The sequence below is a fragment of the Vipera ursinii genome (genome assembly GCF_947247035.1).
Source record: "Vipera ursinii genome assembly, chromosome: 12".
In the NCBI taxonomy this organism is placed as follows: domain Eukaryota; kingdom Metazoa; phylum Chordata; class Lepidosauria; order Squamata; family Viperidae; genus Vipera; species Vipera ursinii.
Genome location: NC_139525.1, coordinates 9255947 through 9273150, shown reverse-complemented (window position 1 = coordinate 9273150; position 17204 = coordinate 9255947). Strand labels below are relative to the sequence as shown.

The 17204-nt window shown below is 43.9% G+C and overlaps 1 protein-coding gene across 1 annotated transcript; it reads left to right on the top strand.

The window, feature by feature from the left end:
* Window positions 1-1076: 1076 nt before the first annotated feature.
* Window positions 1077-14346, top strand: LOC310645945 (protein eva-1 homolog C-like). The gene is made up of 8 exons (XM_083372031.1): window positions 1077-1357; window positions 2664-2863; window positions 4761-4884; window positions 6134-6286; window positions 8389-8532; window positions 9320-9394; window positions 11616-11708; window positions 12621-14346. Exons 1-8 carry the CDS (start codon window positions 1258-1260, stop codon window positions 13001-13003), a joined length of 1272 nt encoding a protein of 423 aa, XP_083228157.1. The 5' UTR covers window positions 1077-1257; the 3' UTR covers window positions 13004-14346.
* The last annotated feature ends 2858 nt before the right edge of the window (window positions 14347-17204 follow it).

The window sequence follows — 17204 nt, the reverse complement described above, 5'->3', positions numbered from 1 at the left end:
TCCGAGAAGCCCCATTGCCTTCCTCTGTTTACTCCTACTTGACTGCCTCCTGCGTCGGGCGTCCTTGAACAGGGCCAGCTGTGGGTCATCTTCATTCACACTGTCAGGCTCACACAGCTGGGTCTCCGTGGTGACCAAGTGGGAGGGGCCTGGCTGAGGGCTATCATCAGCAAGATCTTCAACCCCTCAGCAAGGTCTTCAACACCCCCCTCCTCCTCTGAGTCGTCCGACCCAACTGCCTAACCCACAGGCTGACCCTGAATCACAACAGAAACACCTATGGCTCACTAATATAGAATTTTACTCTGAGGAGCTGCACTGGATGATAGTTAGCTTCCAGGTGCAATCAAACCAGCTCTTTGCCACCAGGAAGCCCTTCCTGTTTCAGATCTTGGACATCCTTGAGATGCCCTCACGGGATCGAATCTGAATGTCTGGCAAAAACTGGAAGAGGGTCTTGTGAAGGGTCTCCACACTAAGAGAACACTTATTTTCGCTGACCACCTAGCTGTATTTTCTCAGTAATGGTCTCTTCAGTGGAATAACTTTCCCCCCAGACACCTCAATTGCCTCTTTTTGGGCTGGGCTTCCAAAGAGTTGGGAAGACAGCTGTTCAGGAAAGTGTTTGGGACAATATAGGATAGAATAACGGAGTTGGAAGGGACCTTGGAGGTCATCCAGTCCAACCCCCTGCTCAGGCAGGAAACCCTATCCCATTTCAGACAAATGGCTGCCTACTCTCTTCTTAAAAACTTACAGTGCTGGAGCATTCACCGCTTCTATAAATATAAAGCCCTCTGCTGCTGTTGGTAGCACTGCCAATGGATATTGTCACTATAATTATGGCGTTTATTGTTTTTAACCCATATTATTACTTCTATGCTACTTAACAACTTTGGGAATTGAATGGCTTAGAGTCTATAGAAGAATCTTGCAGGCACAAAAATCAAGTAAAATAATTTAACTCAGACAAGGAGAAGGTGTATATATCAGTGGAATAAGAAGCATTATTTTGGTTTTTAAGCTGGGGCCTGATGATGTTTAAAGCCAGCACAGGTTTACTGGATCTTTTTTAGTTAGCTAGCCACACACAAACACGCGCGCACACACACACACACACACGCTGCCAGCCACGTACAGAACCAGCTCATTGTTAATGGACAATAGGAGTGTTTAGTTCCAGCAGCAGAAGGAGATGAGAGAGAACAGCAAATTGCACTGGAGTCTGGGCTACATCAAGGCTGGCTATGCAGTGCCATGCCTGGATCTCAGCTAATGGGTTGGCTTTGGCTGGCTGCAACCGTGGTGAGCTTGTCCTGTTATCCAGCATTCCTGGAGGCAGCTCCTGAGTTTTCAGGTAAGTTTCTGAGATGATGCGCTAAAACTGGAAGGAAGGAGGGTCCTGATTTAACATTGTCAGTTGCTTTCTTCTGGCTGACTTTGGCTGCAGATGAGAGAGGACAACTTCTACCTCAAGTTCTTAAACATCTCTTATTCCTGGAGGGAAAACTGAGGCAATCAAAAGAAAGTGAGGTCATTCTGAGAGGGATAGTGGAACAGCTTCTTCTTTTGAATGATGACTACAAACTAAAAAAAAATCAAGCAAAATTTTTTTGTTGTCAGTGTTAGAAGGGACCTTGGAGGTCTTCTAGTCTAACCCTCTGCTCAAGAGTGAAACCCTATACCACTTCAGACAAACGGTTGTCCAGTCTCTTCTGAAGTTGCACCCATAACTTCTGAAGGCAAGTTGTTCCACTGATTAATTGTTCTCCCTGTCAGGAACTTTCTCCTTAATTCCAGGAATTGCTTCTCCCCTTGATTAGTTTCCATCCGTTGCTTCTCGTCCTGCCTTCAGATGCTTTCAGCTGACCATTGACTTGGATTCACCCTACCCTAACAGAAATATCTCTTTCCTATTTTAGAATTGCTAACCAACAGTGCTTGCATCACAACTATTTGTTTATCTTTCTATGTGTTATGTTGTCAGATCTTGGGTGCTTCGCTAGAAATTGGAAGTAGCAATTGTAGGACTCGAACCATTCTCACAACTAAGGCTGTGTTATTAAAACAGTAAAAACAGCAGCAACTCAGAAAATGACCTTCCTGTAATTAGAAATGCAAAGTTATGTGAGGGTCTGTCAAGTAGTAAGCAATAGCTTCACCACAAATGTTCAGTACTGTCCATCTGGGTTTTTTTAACTCAGTGATTTAAAGCCAATTCTGCCATATTGAATAGTAAATTTGTGCTGGAACAGACACAGTGCTGGCAGCTTTTGTAGAGTGGCTTGAAAATGGCTTGTGTGACTGAAGCCTTCAGAACCTTCTAGAATAGAGAAATCTGGGAATGCTAGTGAGTGTTTGGCTAGACTGTCTCAATTTTCCTAAAGATCAGTCTTTCTGAATGTTTTTTGGGATTGGCGTTCTAGACTATACAATGTGAGGGTAACGTCTTGTGTCTAATGCAGGGGTCCCCAAACTTGGCAACTTTAAGACTTCTGGATTTCAGTTCCCAGAATTTCCCACCCAGCATGGCTAGCTGCGGAATTCTGGGAGCTGAAGTCCAGAAGACTTAAAGTTCCCAAGCTTGGAGACCTCTGGTCTAATGTCAAGTGCAAGTAAGAATTTTAAGGTTTCTGCTGTCTGTGACCTTCTTCTTTCACAAGGCTACCTGAGGAAGGTTTTGAAGAACCACACTATCCACGCCTGTGATGGGGAGCAACTAACAATACTTTGCCCCCACAAGACCTCCATTGCCATACTTTCTGCTTTTTATGGGCGAAGGGTGCCCAGCCCAAACCTCTGTCCAGCCTCAGGAGAACTCTCTTGGGAGGACCTTGATTGCTCATCTGCAACAGCCCATCAGGTAAGACGTTCTGACATTGCAGAAGAGGTTTTTGGAGTTTTTTTGTACAGATAGTCCTCGATTTATGAGCACAATTGAGCTCAACGTTTCCATGGCTAAGCAAGACAATGGTTGAGGGAGTGGCGCCCATTTTATGTCCTGTTTGGGGGGCCCTGTTGTTAAGAGAAACACTACAATTGGTAACTGAACCATTTCTCTTCCTAGCATTAAGCGAAAATGCTAGGAAGAGAGAGAGAGAAAATGCATCTCCCTATCCTTTTTTTTTTTAAAAAAAAAAGCTGTTTCCCCCCTTTTAATGATGTGGAATCGTTAAGCAAATAAAGCAATCAAGAAGAATGAAGGGAGCATCAGAAGAAAAAAATACTGCTGCTCCTGCAAGCATTGGTTTCTTTGAGGGCAAAGGAAGAGCTACAGAGAACGAGGAAGAGCTTTTCTGGGTCAAGCCTTCTCAACGTGGGGCATCTCAGCTCAACGAGACCCCTGGCAGCCAATGCTGGAGATCCCTTTTCGACCACCTATCTCTTAAGGGCAACCGCAAGCAGCATATTCCCTCGTTTGATTGTTGGGTCGTCTGAGCGAAGGACAGAAATCCCTCCCGGAGAAGGTTTGGGGAAAGACAGATTGCCATCTAGTGGCTCGCAAAGCGATGCACTTGGGAGCGGCCCAAAGGCTTGGCTGGCGTTGAGATTTCTCCTGGAGATGGCTTGGGAAAGACCTGGGAAGGAATGTGCTGGCAAAGAGTTTTCCTGCTTTTGCCACAAAGAGCCAAACTAGACTTAAGGCATAAAAGGAAACCAGGCCACCAAACCATGCTGACCATGTGACCGTAGGGATTCTGCAATGGTTACAGGTATATGGAATAGAATAGAGTAGAGTAGAGTAGAGTAGAGTAGAGTAGAGTAGAGTAGAGTGGAATAGAATAAAATAGAATAGAATAAGGAACAGGACAGGACAGGACAGAACAGAAAAGAATAGAACAGAAGTAGAGAAGAGAAGAGTAGAGTAGAGTAGAATAGAATAAAATAGAATAGAATAAGGAACAGGACAGGACAGGATAGGACAGGACAGAACAGAATAAGGAATAGAACAGAACAGAACAGAACAGAACAGAACAGAACAGAACAGAACAGAATAGAATAGAATAGAATAGAATAGAATAGAATAGAATAGAATAGAATAGAATAGAATAGAATAGAACAGGAGTAGAGTAGAGTAAATCCCGAGTGCCACGTAACAGAGTGAGCGCCTGTTACTCGTCCCAGCTTCTGCCAACCTAGCAGTTCGAAAGGACGTAAAAATGCAAGTAGAAAAATAGGGACCACTCCGGTGGGAAGGTAACAGTGTTCCGTGCGCCTTTGGCGTCTAGTCATGCCAGCCACATGACCACGGAGATGTCCTCGGACAAGCGCTGGCTCTTCGGCTTTGAAACGGAGATGGGCACCAGCCCCTAGAGTTGGAAACGACTAGCACACATGTGCGGGGGAACCTTTACCTTTTACCTAGAGTAGAGTAGAGTAGAGTAGAGTAGAGTAGAGTAGAGTAGAGTAGAGTAGAGTAGAGTAGAGCTGGAAGAGACCTAGGAGGTCTTCTAGTCCAGCCCCCTGATCAAGCACTTGTGGTACATTTCTTTTTTCAATGCTGTTGTAACTTTGAACAATCACTATGCCAAAGGTTGTAAGATTTCCTGCAGACCCAGGGACAGTTCCTTTGGCCACGATTACTGAAAATGACAATAATTAACAGAGAAAGAGGAAGCTTTCAGTCACAAAACTCTACAGAGAATGCTGGGTTGTAGAGAACCTATGCACTTCTAGAGACTAGTTATGGTCTTTCTAAATTAGATATGGCTACACCTAACGCCTGTCCTTTTCCACCAGAAAATGATGGATGAGTGCCGAAAATGATGGATGAGTGCCAGGACCATCGATGGTGCCATTTCCTTGTCCACAGCCGAGTGTTTGGGCCTGATGCGTGCCCAGGAACACACAAATACTTGGTGGTTTCCTATAAATGCAGACCTGGTGAGTGACTTCAACAAGGCATTAAGGTGGAAAAGGAGAAAACTTGTAGCTCTACCCTACAGTCTTCTGGAGAATTGCAGGAGGTTCTCCAAAGCTGCTATAACATCATTAGTAGAGGCCAAAGGTTTAATCTATCTGGAGGGCTTTGGGAAAAGGGTGAAAGCTGGTGATGCAGATAAGAGACTTCTCAGAGGAAGGCTGAATAATTGGATCCAACAGACCATTTGTTCACATAACAAGAAGTGGCACTCTTTGCATCCCACTAAAGTTAATCTGAGAGAGCCAGTTTATTTTTTATTTTATTTATTTATTTTTATTTTAATTCCATTTATATCCCGCCCTTGTCCGAAGACTCAGGGCGGCTTACAAGCTTAGCAGTAGCCTTCATTCTATGCATATGCCTGCTTATTAGGGCTTTCACACACACCCCCAAGCGGCATTATTACAAAGTCAGCTTATTGCCCCCAACAATCTGGGTCCTCATTTTACCTACCTCGGAAGGATGGAAGGCTGAGTCAACCTTGAGCCTGGTGGGATGCGAACCTGCACTAATTGCAGGCAGCTGGTGTTACTTAAGAAGGCATTAGCCCACTGCTCCACCAAGGCTCCACTGCTCCACCAAGGTGTCGTGGTTAAGGCATTAGTCTGAAACCAGGAGACTGTGAGTTCTAGTCCCACTTTAGGCACAAAACCAGCTGGGTGACCTTGGGGCAGTCACTCTTTTCCAGCCCTAGTTGAGGTAATGCCCAACCACTTCTGAAAAACCTTGCCAGGAAAACTCATTTATCCAGGTAGTCTGGAAGAACTGGACACAGTTCAATGGAAGAGAGAGAGAGAAAAATGGTTTATCTAATCACCTGTTGAATTTCATCCCATCTAAAATTAGGATAAGTGATTTTTGAAGCTTTATCTGGAAACACATATAACTGAAAACAAAATCAGTTGATTAAAATCTTTGGGGCTAAATCACACTAAATTGTAGTTTGACTAACTGTAGTCATTGAATCATTGCATAAAATGCAGTTGTCCGGGTCTACGCAAAGCATTATCCAGCACTTACAACCTTTAAGAGCTGATATCAGCTCAAAAGAATTCCTTTTCAGGTTTTAACCTGTTGTTCTGAGAGTCAAACCTGTCTTGATAGTCCCTTATCTCAAATATGGCCTTAATAAAAGGAAAAGGGATTTTAAAATATTAGGGAGCAAGGAGGGGATTGAGACTATGAGGAATGACTGTTTTTCATTTTCAGCCAATTTTCGTCTCAAGACTGTATGTGAAAATGACAAGATGAGGCTACAGTGTCGGAGTAACTCAGTTCTAGCTATTTATTCTTCGATCTATGGACGACCTTTGCGAGGAAAGTTGGAGTGTAATTCTATGAACGGGACAGAACCTGAAATAGGTCAGCATCTGCTAAGACAATCCTAAGCATTTCTGCACTTGGTGAGTCTCTGGCTCCTTCCACATCAGGATCTGGTGCCAGGTGGAAGGTTCCTCATGACCTCTGTATTTCCATCATGGCAACTGGTTGGAGAACTTTGCGCATTGCACCAAATCCTCTGACAATCTCCCAGGTCCTGAAAGGGGAAGGGTGGTTTGTTGGTTTCGTTGCTTCCTTTAAGCAGCCCAGTCCAGGCAAACAGAGTTGAAATTGATCAGAGTTCTATCATTGATCCTAGGGTGGTGTGAAAAATGCCACACTACTGTTTTTCCTCCTCCTTTTCATTCCCCCCCCCCCTTTAAGTTGAAGTGGAGATGAGGGAACCTTTGTTGTTCCTGCTGAGCCAATTGTGATGGATGCCAGCCTTCTGAAATGCTAAGGAGGCCTTCTGAGGCTTGGAGAGGGAAAGTGGTGGTGTAGAGGTGTTATAAGGGAAAGAGATCCCTTGAAGTATCACCTCCTTCAGACACACAACTCTGGTTCATCTGCCCTCTTGGATACCTCTTCTACCCTTCTGCAAGAGCCTGAAGACCAAAATGGGGCAATTCCACACTGGAGGTGGCTGCTGGATTGTTGGAATTCATTGTTAGAATATATTTTTGTGCAACAATTACAGTTGTATTCAGCCAGTAGATGGCAGTGTTTACAATTTTCGATTTATGGTATATTCTCTTATGTTCTTTTGTTTCCTGTTTCCTGTTACAGAAAAACAGTTAAGCAGTAAAGCACATGGTGACTGTACACTTTGTTCTAACAGAATTTCTAACATGGATGAATGGCAGATTCCACCTATCCTCTCCCTTGCTTTCTGCTTGCCACCCATCCATCTTCCTGATTATCATATTGATGTATTTATTCTAATTGTGTTCTTTTGTCATAGTTTATTTTATTGTTCTATTATTGTACTCCTGTTTATACTCCTTCATTTTTCTTCCTTTTTATTATTGTAAGCCACCTAAAGTAGCCCCACGGCAAGATAGGGAGCAAATAAATGTAATAAACAAACAAACAAATAACTTACCTACCTATGGATGTAGCCAGTTCTGAGCTGAGGCACAAAGAGTCAACTGGACACAAAGAGTCAACAATTGGTATTGTTGGCAACTGCCAAGAGGCACACTTTAGCAAGGGCTGATGGCGACCTCTCATGTCCTTGTTTTGCAACTCCTTTTGTTGCCTGTTTATGGCCTGCTCAGCTCTGGCCCTTTCCCTGGTTGGAGTACTGACGCTCCATCCGCAGAAACCAACATTGGCATGAAATTTGCTCTCCGCGTAGCCAACTCTATTCTCTCTTTATGGCTTATTTCAGCTGAAAGTTGGACAAGTGAGATGTTGAGGTCAAAAAGAATACACTTCACGATGACACTGTTGTGTTGCGAGACTAAAATTAAAGGAGTTTGGGCGCTTTCCAGGAATGCTTTCTACAGCAGGGTTTATTCAAATAATTCTGCAGGGTTTCCAGAGAGACAAAGGACAAAAAGGAGGAAAAATGCATGTAGGACATCCATTGTTAAAGAGGGAGTATTTGTTCTCCTGCAAAATCAATCAATAAATAAACCCACACCTGGTATTTTGTGAATTCGGGGGGGGGGGGTTGTTTGTTTTTTAAAGCTAATAGCTTCACAGCCTGAAAAAACTTGAACAGCCCACCTCTAGGGCGCCAAGTGTGATGAACTGGTCCTTCCAAATATTTTAACTCTAGGATCTCTTGAGCATCACCTGAGCAAAACATCTGGAATGCCTCTTGATAAACAGCTTTCTTCACTCCGAGAATCTGAACAGGATGAAACTATTTCACTGACGCCACGCCTGCATTTTGTAAACGATGAAGGGAAGCCATATCTAACCCTTACACCAAACTGGTGACTATCTAATGCATATCTGAGAGAATATGGTGCCTCAACACTAGCAAAACTTGTGATTGCCCATTTGAGACTGACTCTGGTAGACGGTCAGTCTTTGGGGCCTTGTTTGGAAAGTCCACAACTGAGCGAACCTCCAGAATCTGCCATTTCTCCACCCCCAACAGGACTGACTGCGTTGTGTATGTGTGTGATTTGTAGAATGCACAGTTCCTGATGCCTTGAGAAGAGTGTCCCAGAGATGCCACAAGAAGAGGAATTGCACCATCGTTGCTAACACGGCTACATTTGGAGATCCGTGCTTCCCAGGGGTGAAGAAACAATTGAGAGTGTCCTACACTTGCGGTAAGCAGGACGACAAATTCAACTGTTGATATTTGGGGTGGGAAGGACAAGCGACAAACCAGCTGAGTGAGCAGTTCTCCATTCCAAGTTAGACATGTTTAGAGCTTTGGCATACGGGTAGCCCTTGTCTTACAATCATTCGTTTAGCGACCGTTCAAAATTACAACGGCACTGTAAAAAGTGAGTTAGGACTGGTTTGTTGTTGTTTTTTTACACTCACAACTGTTGCAGCATCCCCATGGTCCTGTGATCAAAATTTGGATGCTTGGACACCAGCTCATATTTATGACGGCTCGTATGAGGGTCATACGGTTCCCTTTTGCGACCTGACAAGCAAAGTCAATGGGGGAACCCAGGTTCGCTTAACAAACCCTGTTGCTTGCTTAACAACTGCAGTGACTCACTTAACGATGGTGGCGGGAAAGGTTGTAAAATGAGGCAAGGCTCACTTAACAGCTGTCTCGCTTAGCAAGAGAAATGGTGGGGGTCGGTTGTGGTCGTACGTCAAGGACTACTTTTATCTGAAAAATAAAAATCCTTTGTCAAATCAAAGCCACAGCTTATGTGGCCCGGTACTTTCCCTCCTAAGGGTTGAACCATAATCCCCACCCCCCCAGGGCTAAGTGTTTAGTGACGTCCAGCTCTGTCTTAGTGCTAGTATAACCGATCGCTTCTTTTCAGAAATTCTATTTTTCATGTAGGGTTAACTTTGCCCCTGGGAGAAAATAAGTTTTAGACAAGCTTTTGTTTGCTTTTCCCATCACCTGCACCTCTGTGTGTCTTTCAGTGCCAAGGCAGTTGCTAGAAGAGGCGACACGTGAATCCCGAGGAGATCCCTTCTCAATCTCAGATTACACCCACGGTAATTATCCCGCCTTGATTTTAATCCGCAGTACTTCTCTGGATGGAGAAATACCTGGGAAAAGCCTCCTTCCAACCACCTTCTCCTATATCTATGGAGATTCATTCATTCATTCATTCATTCATTCATTCATTCATTCATTCATTCATTCATTCATTCATTCATTCATTTTTTATCCTGTGAAAATGTTTCACTTCTCATCCAAGAACTGAAGTGAAGAAGCTTCTTGGATGAGAAGAGGAACATTTTCAAAGGAAAAAAACAAACCCCAAGAATGTCCAGCTGCCTTTTGAAAGAATACCTTTGGGACATGGTGTACAGGCGACAGTCCTTGAACTTGTGAAGGCCAAGAAACCAGAAGCCACCATGTGTCTGCTAAAGAATAGAACAGCAGTGTGTAGGTGGAACTCCAAAGTTTGCTACAAGAACTTAACTCTCTTCTGTCCAAGAAATAGTTCCGTAAGGAATGAACCCGGTTAGTAGCCACCCAAAGCAAAAAAAGACTTGGATATGAAAAATAGAACATTAAAGGAAAGACCAATAATAATAATAATAATCTTTGATTGAAGCCCGCCAATCACAGGCTGGAAATATGAACAGGATCAATTGGAGGGATGATGTTCTGGCTACATTTTTCCATAGGTTCCCTCAAATTATCCCATCTTCAGGTAACGGGCCAAATTTTCACAGCCTGTTTTGCACCCAGCATAGAAAGTTACTTTAGAAAGGGCAGGTGCCCTTGGAATGGTTTTCCCAAAGGGGTGCCTTTTGTTTGGGGATTCTGGGACCCAAATTTCTAGCCCAGTGAGGAGGGTGCCAGTTGGGCAACGTTTGCCCTAGAGAAAAAGCTGGAAAGTCAACCCAAGGAAAGGAAGGAAGATGCTTCTTAAGAACCCTTGATGTCCTCCAGATGTTGCCATGATCTATCTCTCAACACCAGTTGGATTGAAGCAGGGTGAGACATCCTAGGGTTGGTAGCTCAGAAGGTCTGAAGGATCTCATATTCTCCACCCTTAGTCTGCGAGGTGGCGGGGAGGCCTTCCTCAGTGGTAGCAGGAAATGCCTGAGAAATGCAAGCAAGTGTTCTCCATCTGTGAAATCCATTCTCCAGCTTTTGAATGGCATCTCTTTCACCTCAGTTGCACTGGGCACCTCTGCCCTGAGCAGAACAGAGATCCCAGTGGATTCTGCTCCCCGCTCGGTGGCTCTTTTCTGATTTCCCCATCGCATGAGATTTCAGCTGGGCTCCCCAAGGGAAAACTGCATTCCCTCAAGAGGCCTGTTGCATTTCCATAGATAATAAACCTGTAGCAGCCTGTAGGACTGACATAATTCCCTTCTATTAGAACATAATCCCTTCCCAGGATTTTGCTGCTGGAACATGGAGGCACATTGCCAAATCATAGCAAGATAATTTCCGGCTGGCTTCTGATGAGAAATGAAACGACTGTGAATTCCCACCACATAATAAGCTTGTTTAAAGGGTTGCTTGGCTCTTTTGTCGTTGATTGCATAGCATGTTGTACATCGCAGGCTATTAGGTTCAATGCAGTGTGGCAAGCCGGAATGCATTAATCGGGTAACCGGCTGAAGCCTATTGGGCCAATGGGGCTGTTATAACTGTGAGCAGACCTAGCGGAGTGTCTTGCCTGAGGTCACCTGCAGTCAGTCTGTGGGAATGGAGTCATAAATATATCTTCCATTTTTGCAGAGTTTAGAGCTTTGGGATGGTATGGGCAGAGGCGCAAAATGGCTGCCTTAAACTTTCCTTGCTCCCTCAGTAGGACCTGATTCCACTCCCTTTGGAAACATGGTCCTTCTTCTCATACCTTCTACCTGACCAAAGTTGGATATTACTGGCCACATTCATCTGGAAAACCTCCTATGAGATTATATCAACAGAACATCACCGTGAAAACTGCATCAGCGAGGCTATTGGCCTGATGATCTCATCAGTGAGACACACCCACTTCCTTGGCTGATGTCCTTTCTCCTCCCTCTGAAGCCCTTGGCCACTGAATCCAGTGGCACAGAAGAAGACATAAGTTTTGTTGGTCAAAAGGTCACCCATCCCCTATCTGGAAGGTGTGGCCTTCGAAAGATGCCTGAGCCAGTGAGTTTGTGCTTGTCCCTTAAACGATCCAGACTAAGAAAAGAAACTTTCTTTTCTTACTACCGGAGGCATCCTTAGTAAGATCATCCTATCCCTTATTTGCTACAGGTGGCTGGTACACCGGGCCGAGGCTGTCCAGGCGCTTCCAAGAAAATCTGATGATATTTACTAACTCTCTGGAAACAATAGCCCATATCTGGGGTATGTGTGATCATTCTTGGCCCTACAGGAGTTCATGGTGTGACAAGAGAATTTCATCCTACATGACACAACCTGTAATCAGATTCCTCCACGCCTTCTAGTGTGGCAGAGCTTCCAATGTACTTGAAGCGTTCTTCAAAATGTTGCGAGAAATTCAGAGGTGTATCTGCCTTGAAAGTAACACATGTTGAACTATATAGCACAATCAAACATCAGCAGCTGTCCCCAATAAATGCTTTGTGATGTTTTGTATTCGGTTCTAACATGCTTTATGATAATTTTAGGTTGGAAAGCGTTTTATAAAATTTGCCAAATTTCAATTTGATGGGGTCCTGGATTTTGGATGTATTTTGTAAGTTAGCCAATTTAAGGTACTTTAAAAAGGTTTTGTGCTATCATGCACCATTTTGCCTAGTTAAAGGTTACAGACACAAGTATTTTAGTAGACTAGATTTTCATAATCCTTTGGGATTCAAGTAGTCCTGTGACTCTTTTTCATTTCTCTCCCACCGTTGAGAATTTAGGGCAAATTTATACCCAGCCGTGAGACCAGAAAACTATTTAACTTTTCATCTTCAGGATTGAGGGATTGGAAGATGTGGTATATATCACATGCAAAGCCACACTCTGTTGGCTGAACATAGTAGAGAAGAAGCAGGCTAATTATATTTATTTTTCATTAAACTTAAGAGAAATTAAGTTTATTTTTTTCTCCTGGCCGCATCAGTTACTTTTTGGATTGTAGGACCCAGGAGGGTACTACAAAGCCAAATATGGTCCTCTGCCTGGACAAACACTGAACATTCCAGGGAACTGTGATGGGTTCAGTAAACGAGGTTTGAACAAGCCCTGGCTTATAGCAGTTGGTGAATTGAGACTAACTATAGTGAACATCATCTTCTCTCTTTGCAGGTGTTCCTGAAAAGGTGGGCTTTTATTTCCTATGTGGGGTATCTGGAGGGCTGGTGCTTCTCCTCCTCTTCTTCGTCCCCAAGACAACCTTCTTGCGTGACCTCAAGGGGGCCTTCAAAAAGGCAGATGTGACTGACTCCTTGCAGCTGGAGACAACCAAGTTACAGGATGACCAAGATGAAGAAAATCGGGAGGAAAGCTCTTCAGAGTCCTCTTTCGGCCATCTTACCTCCAATTACCGGAACACCAACATTTTTGGGCCGGAACTGACTGCAGCCTTGGAGGGGGCAGCTGATGAAAGAGGCCACATAGGAGATGAGATTTGGATCCCCAAGGAATCCAGCCCATACGCCATCCACAAAATTAAGTCAGCCACCAAATGAAAAGAACCAACCTTGGACGTTGGGCAGAGCGAGCTGCACTGAGTGAATACAGCTAGACCTTGACATAATTAGGATGACAAACTGGGACCAGAATAACCACAGTTAAGGGAATCATGGTCATTAAGAAAATCCGGCTTCCTCCATTGACTTTATTTGTCGGAAACTGGCTGGGAAGGTTGCAAATGGGGATCATGCGACAACACCCCCCCCGGGATTCTGCAACCATGGTAAATATATGCCTACTGCCAAGCATCTGAATTTTGACCCTGTGACCAAAGGGATGCACCTGTTGTACCTGTTGTACGTCTCCTTTTTTCAATGCTGTTGTAACTTTGAACCATCACTATACAAATGGTTGTAAGTATGTGAACTTCAGAGTTTGTGAGGATGGAGGGCAGTTTGTTACACCACCCATCTTAAAAGGATTTGTGCATGGGGGGGGCGAGATACAGTGGGCAGAGGTAGATTCCCTGCAGACACTGGTTCAGTTCCTTTGGCCATGGTTACTGAAAACACTGCTAATAATGTAACAGCGTATTTTCAGTATAATTTTCCATATACGGGGGAATTCACTGGGAACAGCAATGATGTTTGGAAGAAGTTAGCAATAGAAGGAAAACGGGCCGCCAAAGAACGTGGTGGCTGGACGCTATCAAAACTGACACCAGCCAGAGCATAGAATAACTCAAGGAAACAGTGCAGATCAGAAGACACGGAGAGTCCTGGCCCACAGAATCGTCAAGAGTCAGACACAGCTGAATGGGTAACATCATCATCATATTTTCGATCTGTAACTTATTAGGTTGCTGGAAGTCGGAGGGAAATATGTAAATTCTCCTTCCTCCCACTTCCAACTGATGTCAACCATGTTTGGAAGCCTTGACTTCCAGACATTTGGGGGGGGGGGGGTTCTGTCTTTAAAGCCTGAAATTTTGCTAATGAAAGCAACTTCCTGCCACCAGCCAGGAGAAACCGAGGTTGGGATAAGTCCAGATTGTTACTTTCAGATTCTCTTGCTTATTTTATGTAGTGAACCGTGGATCTCTGCCTCAAACGTTTTAACCCTGATAGCCCCAAGAATAGGGGAGTTCAGCCCTCAGAGCCTTCTAATTTTTTTTTCTGCATGTTCCACTAGTGCTGTTTGTGTGTATTACATTTCTCACACATAACCTGAGCTAAAACCTTAATGCGTGCATTCACATAAAAATAACGAACATATTGTTCAAGCTGTGTGAAAATCAAAATGGGTGGGTTTTTCTTTTTTTAAAGAGGCATCGTTGTTTGTGGGACATAATTCTGCATGTGGATTTTCTGTGCTGTGTTATTAAACTTGGAAACTTCAACTTTAGTGATCTTGGCAACGTAACAGCGCAAGCAAAGGCAACTTGATGTTCTCCAAGTATCTCAGAGGACAGCCCTTAGTTTTCTCTTCTTTTGGTCACCGACTGTCATGGTAGAAGCAGGTAGAAAAAACAGCTGTCGAAATATCTCAGACACTAGAAGATGAACATTGCTATGCTAGTGTTCCGTCGAACGTGGACGGGGAAACGTCTGAATGGGTGGCAGACGGACCTCCAGATGGTGCTGTCTTCATAGCTTTATATAGACCGTGATTTAGATTGATGAAGTTCAGTCCAAAGACATTTGGAGGGCCCTAGATGATTTGAGAAGACCATCCTGATAGAACACATTTCCCCATCTCTTTAAAAAAAACAACAACAGGGAGCATTTTCAAAGGATATAATAACATTTGCCCTGTTTCTCTTTCCACTTCAATTTCAGTGGAGTGAAACCTACTTAATGGACCAGTTGGGGAGAGAAAAAGATGCCATTACTGCCAAATGTTTACTACATGACAAAGTGTTGGTGCTGATTTATGTCATTTGGATCCATCGGTGTCATCCATCTAATGCCATTATGCAAATGAGAATAGCTGCAATTGATGGCAAATTCATGTAAATTAACGGGCTTGCCTGACACTTCTGCGAAGAGGCGTTCAGATATGGAAATGGGGCCTCTTGCATCTGAAGCTTGCTAAAAGAGTCATCTTAAAATCAAGATTTCAATGTGCACCTTCTCTCACCATCTGGTTTTGCTTCTTATTACTGTTAATGGTTTACTGGAACAACAACCCATCCTAGGTCTCTTATTTATTTATTAAATTTATGTGCCACCCACCTCACCGACTCTGGGCCGTTGATTAGGGTACAGTTGTATACCTGATGGTTCTGTACTCTTGTATAGTTAATATATGGCAAGAGATCAATAATAATAATAAAGTTGGAAGGCACCTTGGAGGTCATCTAGTCCAACCCCCTGCTCAGGCAGGAAACCCTATACCATTTCAGACAAACGGCTGTCCAGTCTCTTCTTAAAAACTTCCAGTGTTGGAGCATTCACCGCTTCTGGAGGCAGGTTGTTCCACTGGTTAATTGTTCTAACTGTCAGGAAGTTTCTCCTTAGTTCTAGGTTGCTGCTCTCTTTGGTTAGTTTCCATCCGTTGCTTCTTGTCCTGCCTTCAGGTGCTTTGGAGAAAAGCTTGACCCCCCTCTTCTTTGTGGCAGCCCTTGAGATATTGGAAGACTGCTATCATATCAACCCTGATCCTTCATTAAACTAGACATACCCAGTTCCAGCAACCATTCCATATATGTTTTAGCCTCCAGTCCCCTAATCATCTTTGTTGCTCTTCTCTGTACTCTTTTTAGAGTCTCAACATCTTTTTTTACACCGTGGTGACCAAAACTGGGTGCAGCATTCCAAGTGTGGCCTTACCAAGGCATTGTAAAGTGGTATTAACACTTCACATGATCTTGACTCTATCCCTCTGTTAATGCAGCCTAGCACTGTGCTGGCTTTTTTGGCAGCTGCAGTACACGGCTGGCTCATATTTAAGTGATTGTCCACTAGGACTCCAAGATCCCTCTCACAGTTGCTACTATTAAGCAAGGTACCACCTATACTATACCTGTGCATTTGATTTTTCTTGAACTTTTACTTTTTTCATCATTGAATTTCATTTTGTCAGATAGCACCCAATGATATGTGATGTTTCAAACGATATATGTGATGTTTCAAACGAAGGGGCATCCTATGTACACCAATGGTTAAAATATTGTTGCCCCCTAAAGAGATGTGGTAGGTGGACACTGGTTTCATCCCCAAACCTCTGAAGCAGCCTTGTACTACCTAATACACGTCTTTGGTGGTGTTGTCCTCAGCATGCAGAGAGCTCAGAACTCTTCATCAAATGTCCAGCCAACTGGTCACTGAGCTGCAATTCAGCATCCCAATTGTCTCCTGGTTTGTCCTCAAAGTCTCCTTCAAGGCCGAACTGATCCTCCTGCCCTGCAGCTCAGCATTAAACAGCTTGCATGCCCCATCCCACCCACCCACCCCCATCCTGCCTCACCTGTGTCAATGAGGACAACAGGAATAAAGCATCAAACTTGAGCTGCCAGAAATGTTGCATGGACGGAGCACGGATGATGTTACCTAGTTTGGGTAATGAAACATCTGCAAGGAAAGAACGCAGCTCAGAGGGCAACCAGGGCCCCCTCAAGGAGAACATCTGGCCTTCTGTCCTGCTGATGAAGTCCATCAGACAATCACTGGTTTCTCCTTTCTGAACAAATCAATCAGTGAATCCAACTTTCCCCGACAGGGTGGGGCTTCCAGTCTTAGAATACCAAGTGTGGACATTTGCAACCAATTGCAGGAGATTGAATCTGAATGAGCCCAAATCTCACAATATTCCGTCTGCTTGAAAGCGTCAACCACATCTGCTATTTATTCTTTCCTATGAATACAATTGACACTTGGGACTGCTGGCTGCCAACCTTCCCTCCCGCTTTATGTCCAGCTGGTGCCAGGAGATTTCATCACATTTTAGTCAATCTTTTAAGACATTTAGATATTGTATTTACCAAGTTTGCAAGGAGTAAAAAGTGCAACATTCAGAAATATAGGGAAAAGTCTCTCTTATGCATTTCTGGATACTGTACAAGAGTTAGGATTCAAAACTAAAAGTATATCCCACATTTCAGTTTCGCATCACCATGCATTAAGGGATTTTTTTAAAAAAGAAACAAAACAAAATTTTTCCCTATCTTGCCACTGGCTTATGGCGAGACCAACTAGCCTAGTCAATAATCCTAAAAAGGTAAAGGTAAAGGTTCCCCCGCACATGCGTGCTAGTCGT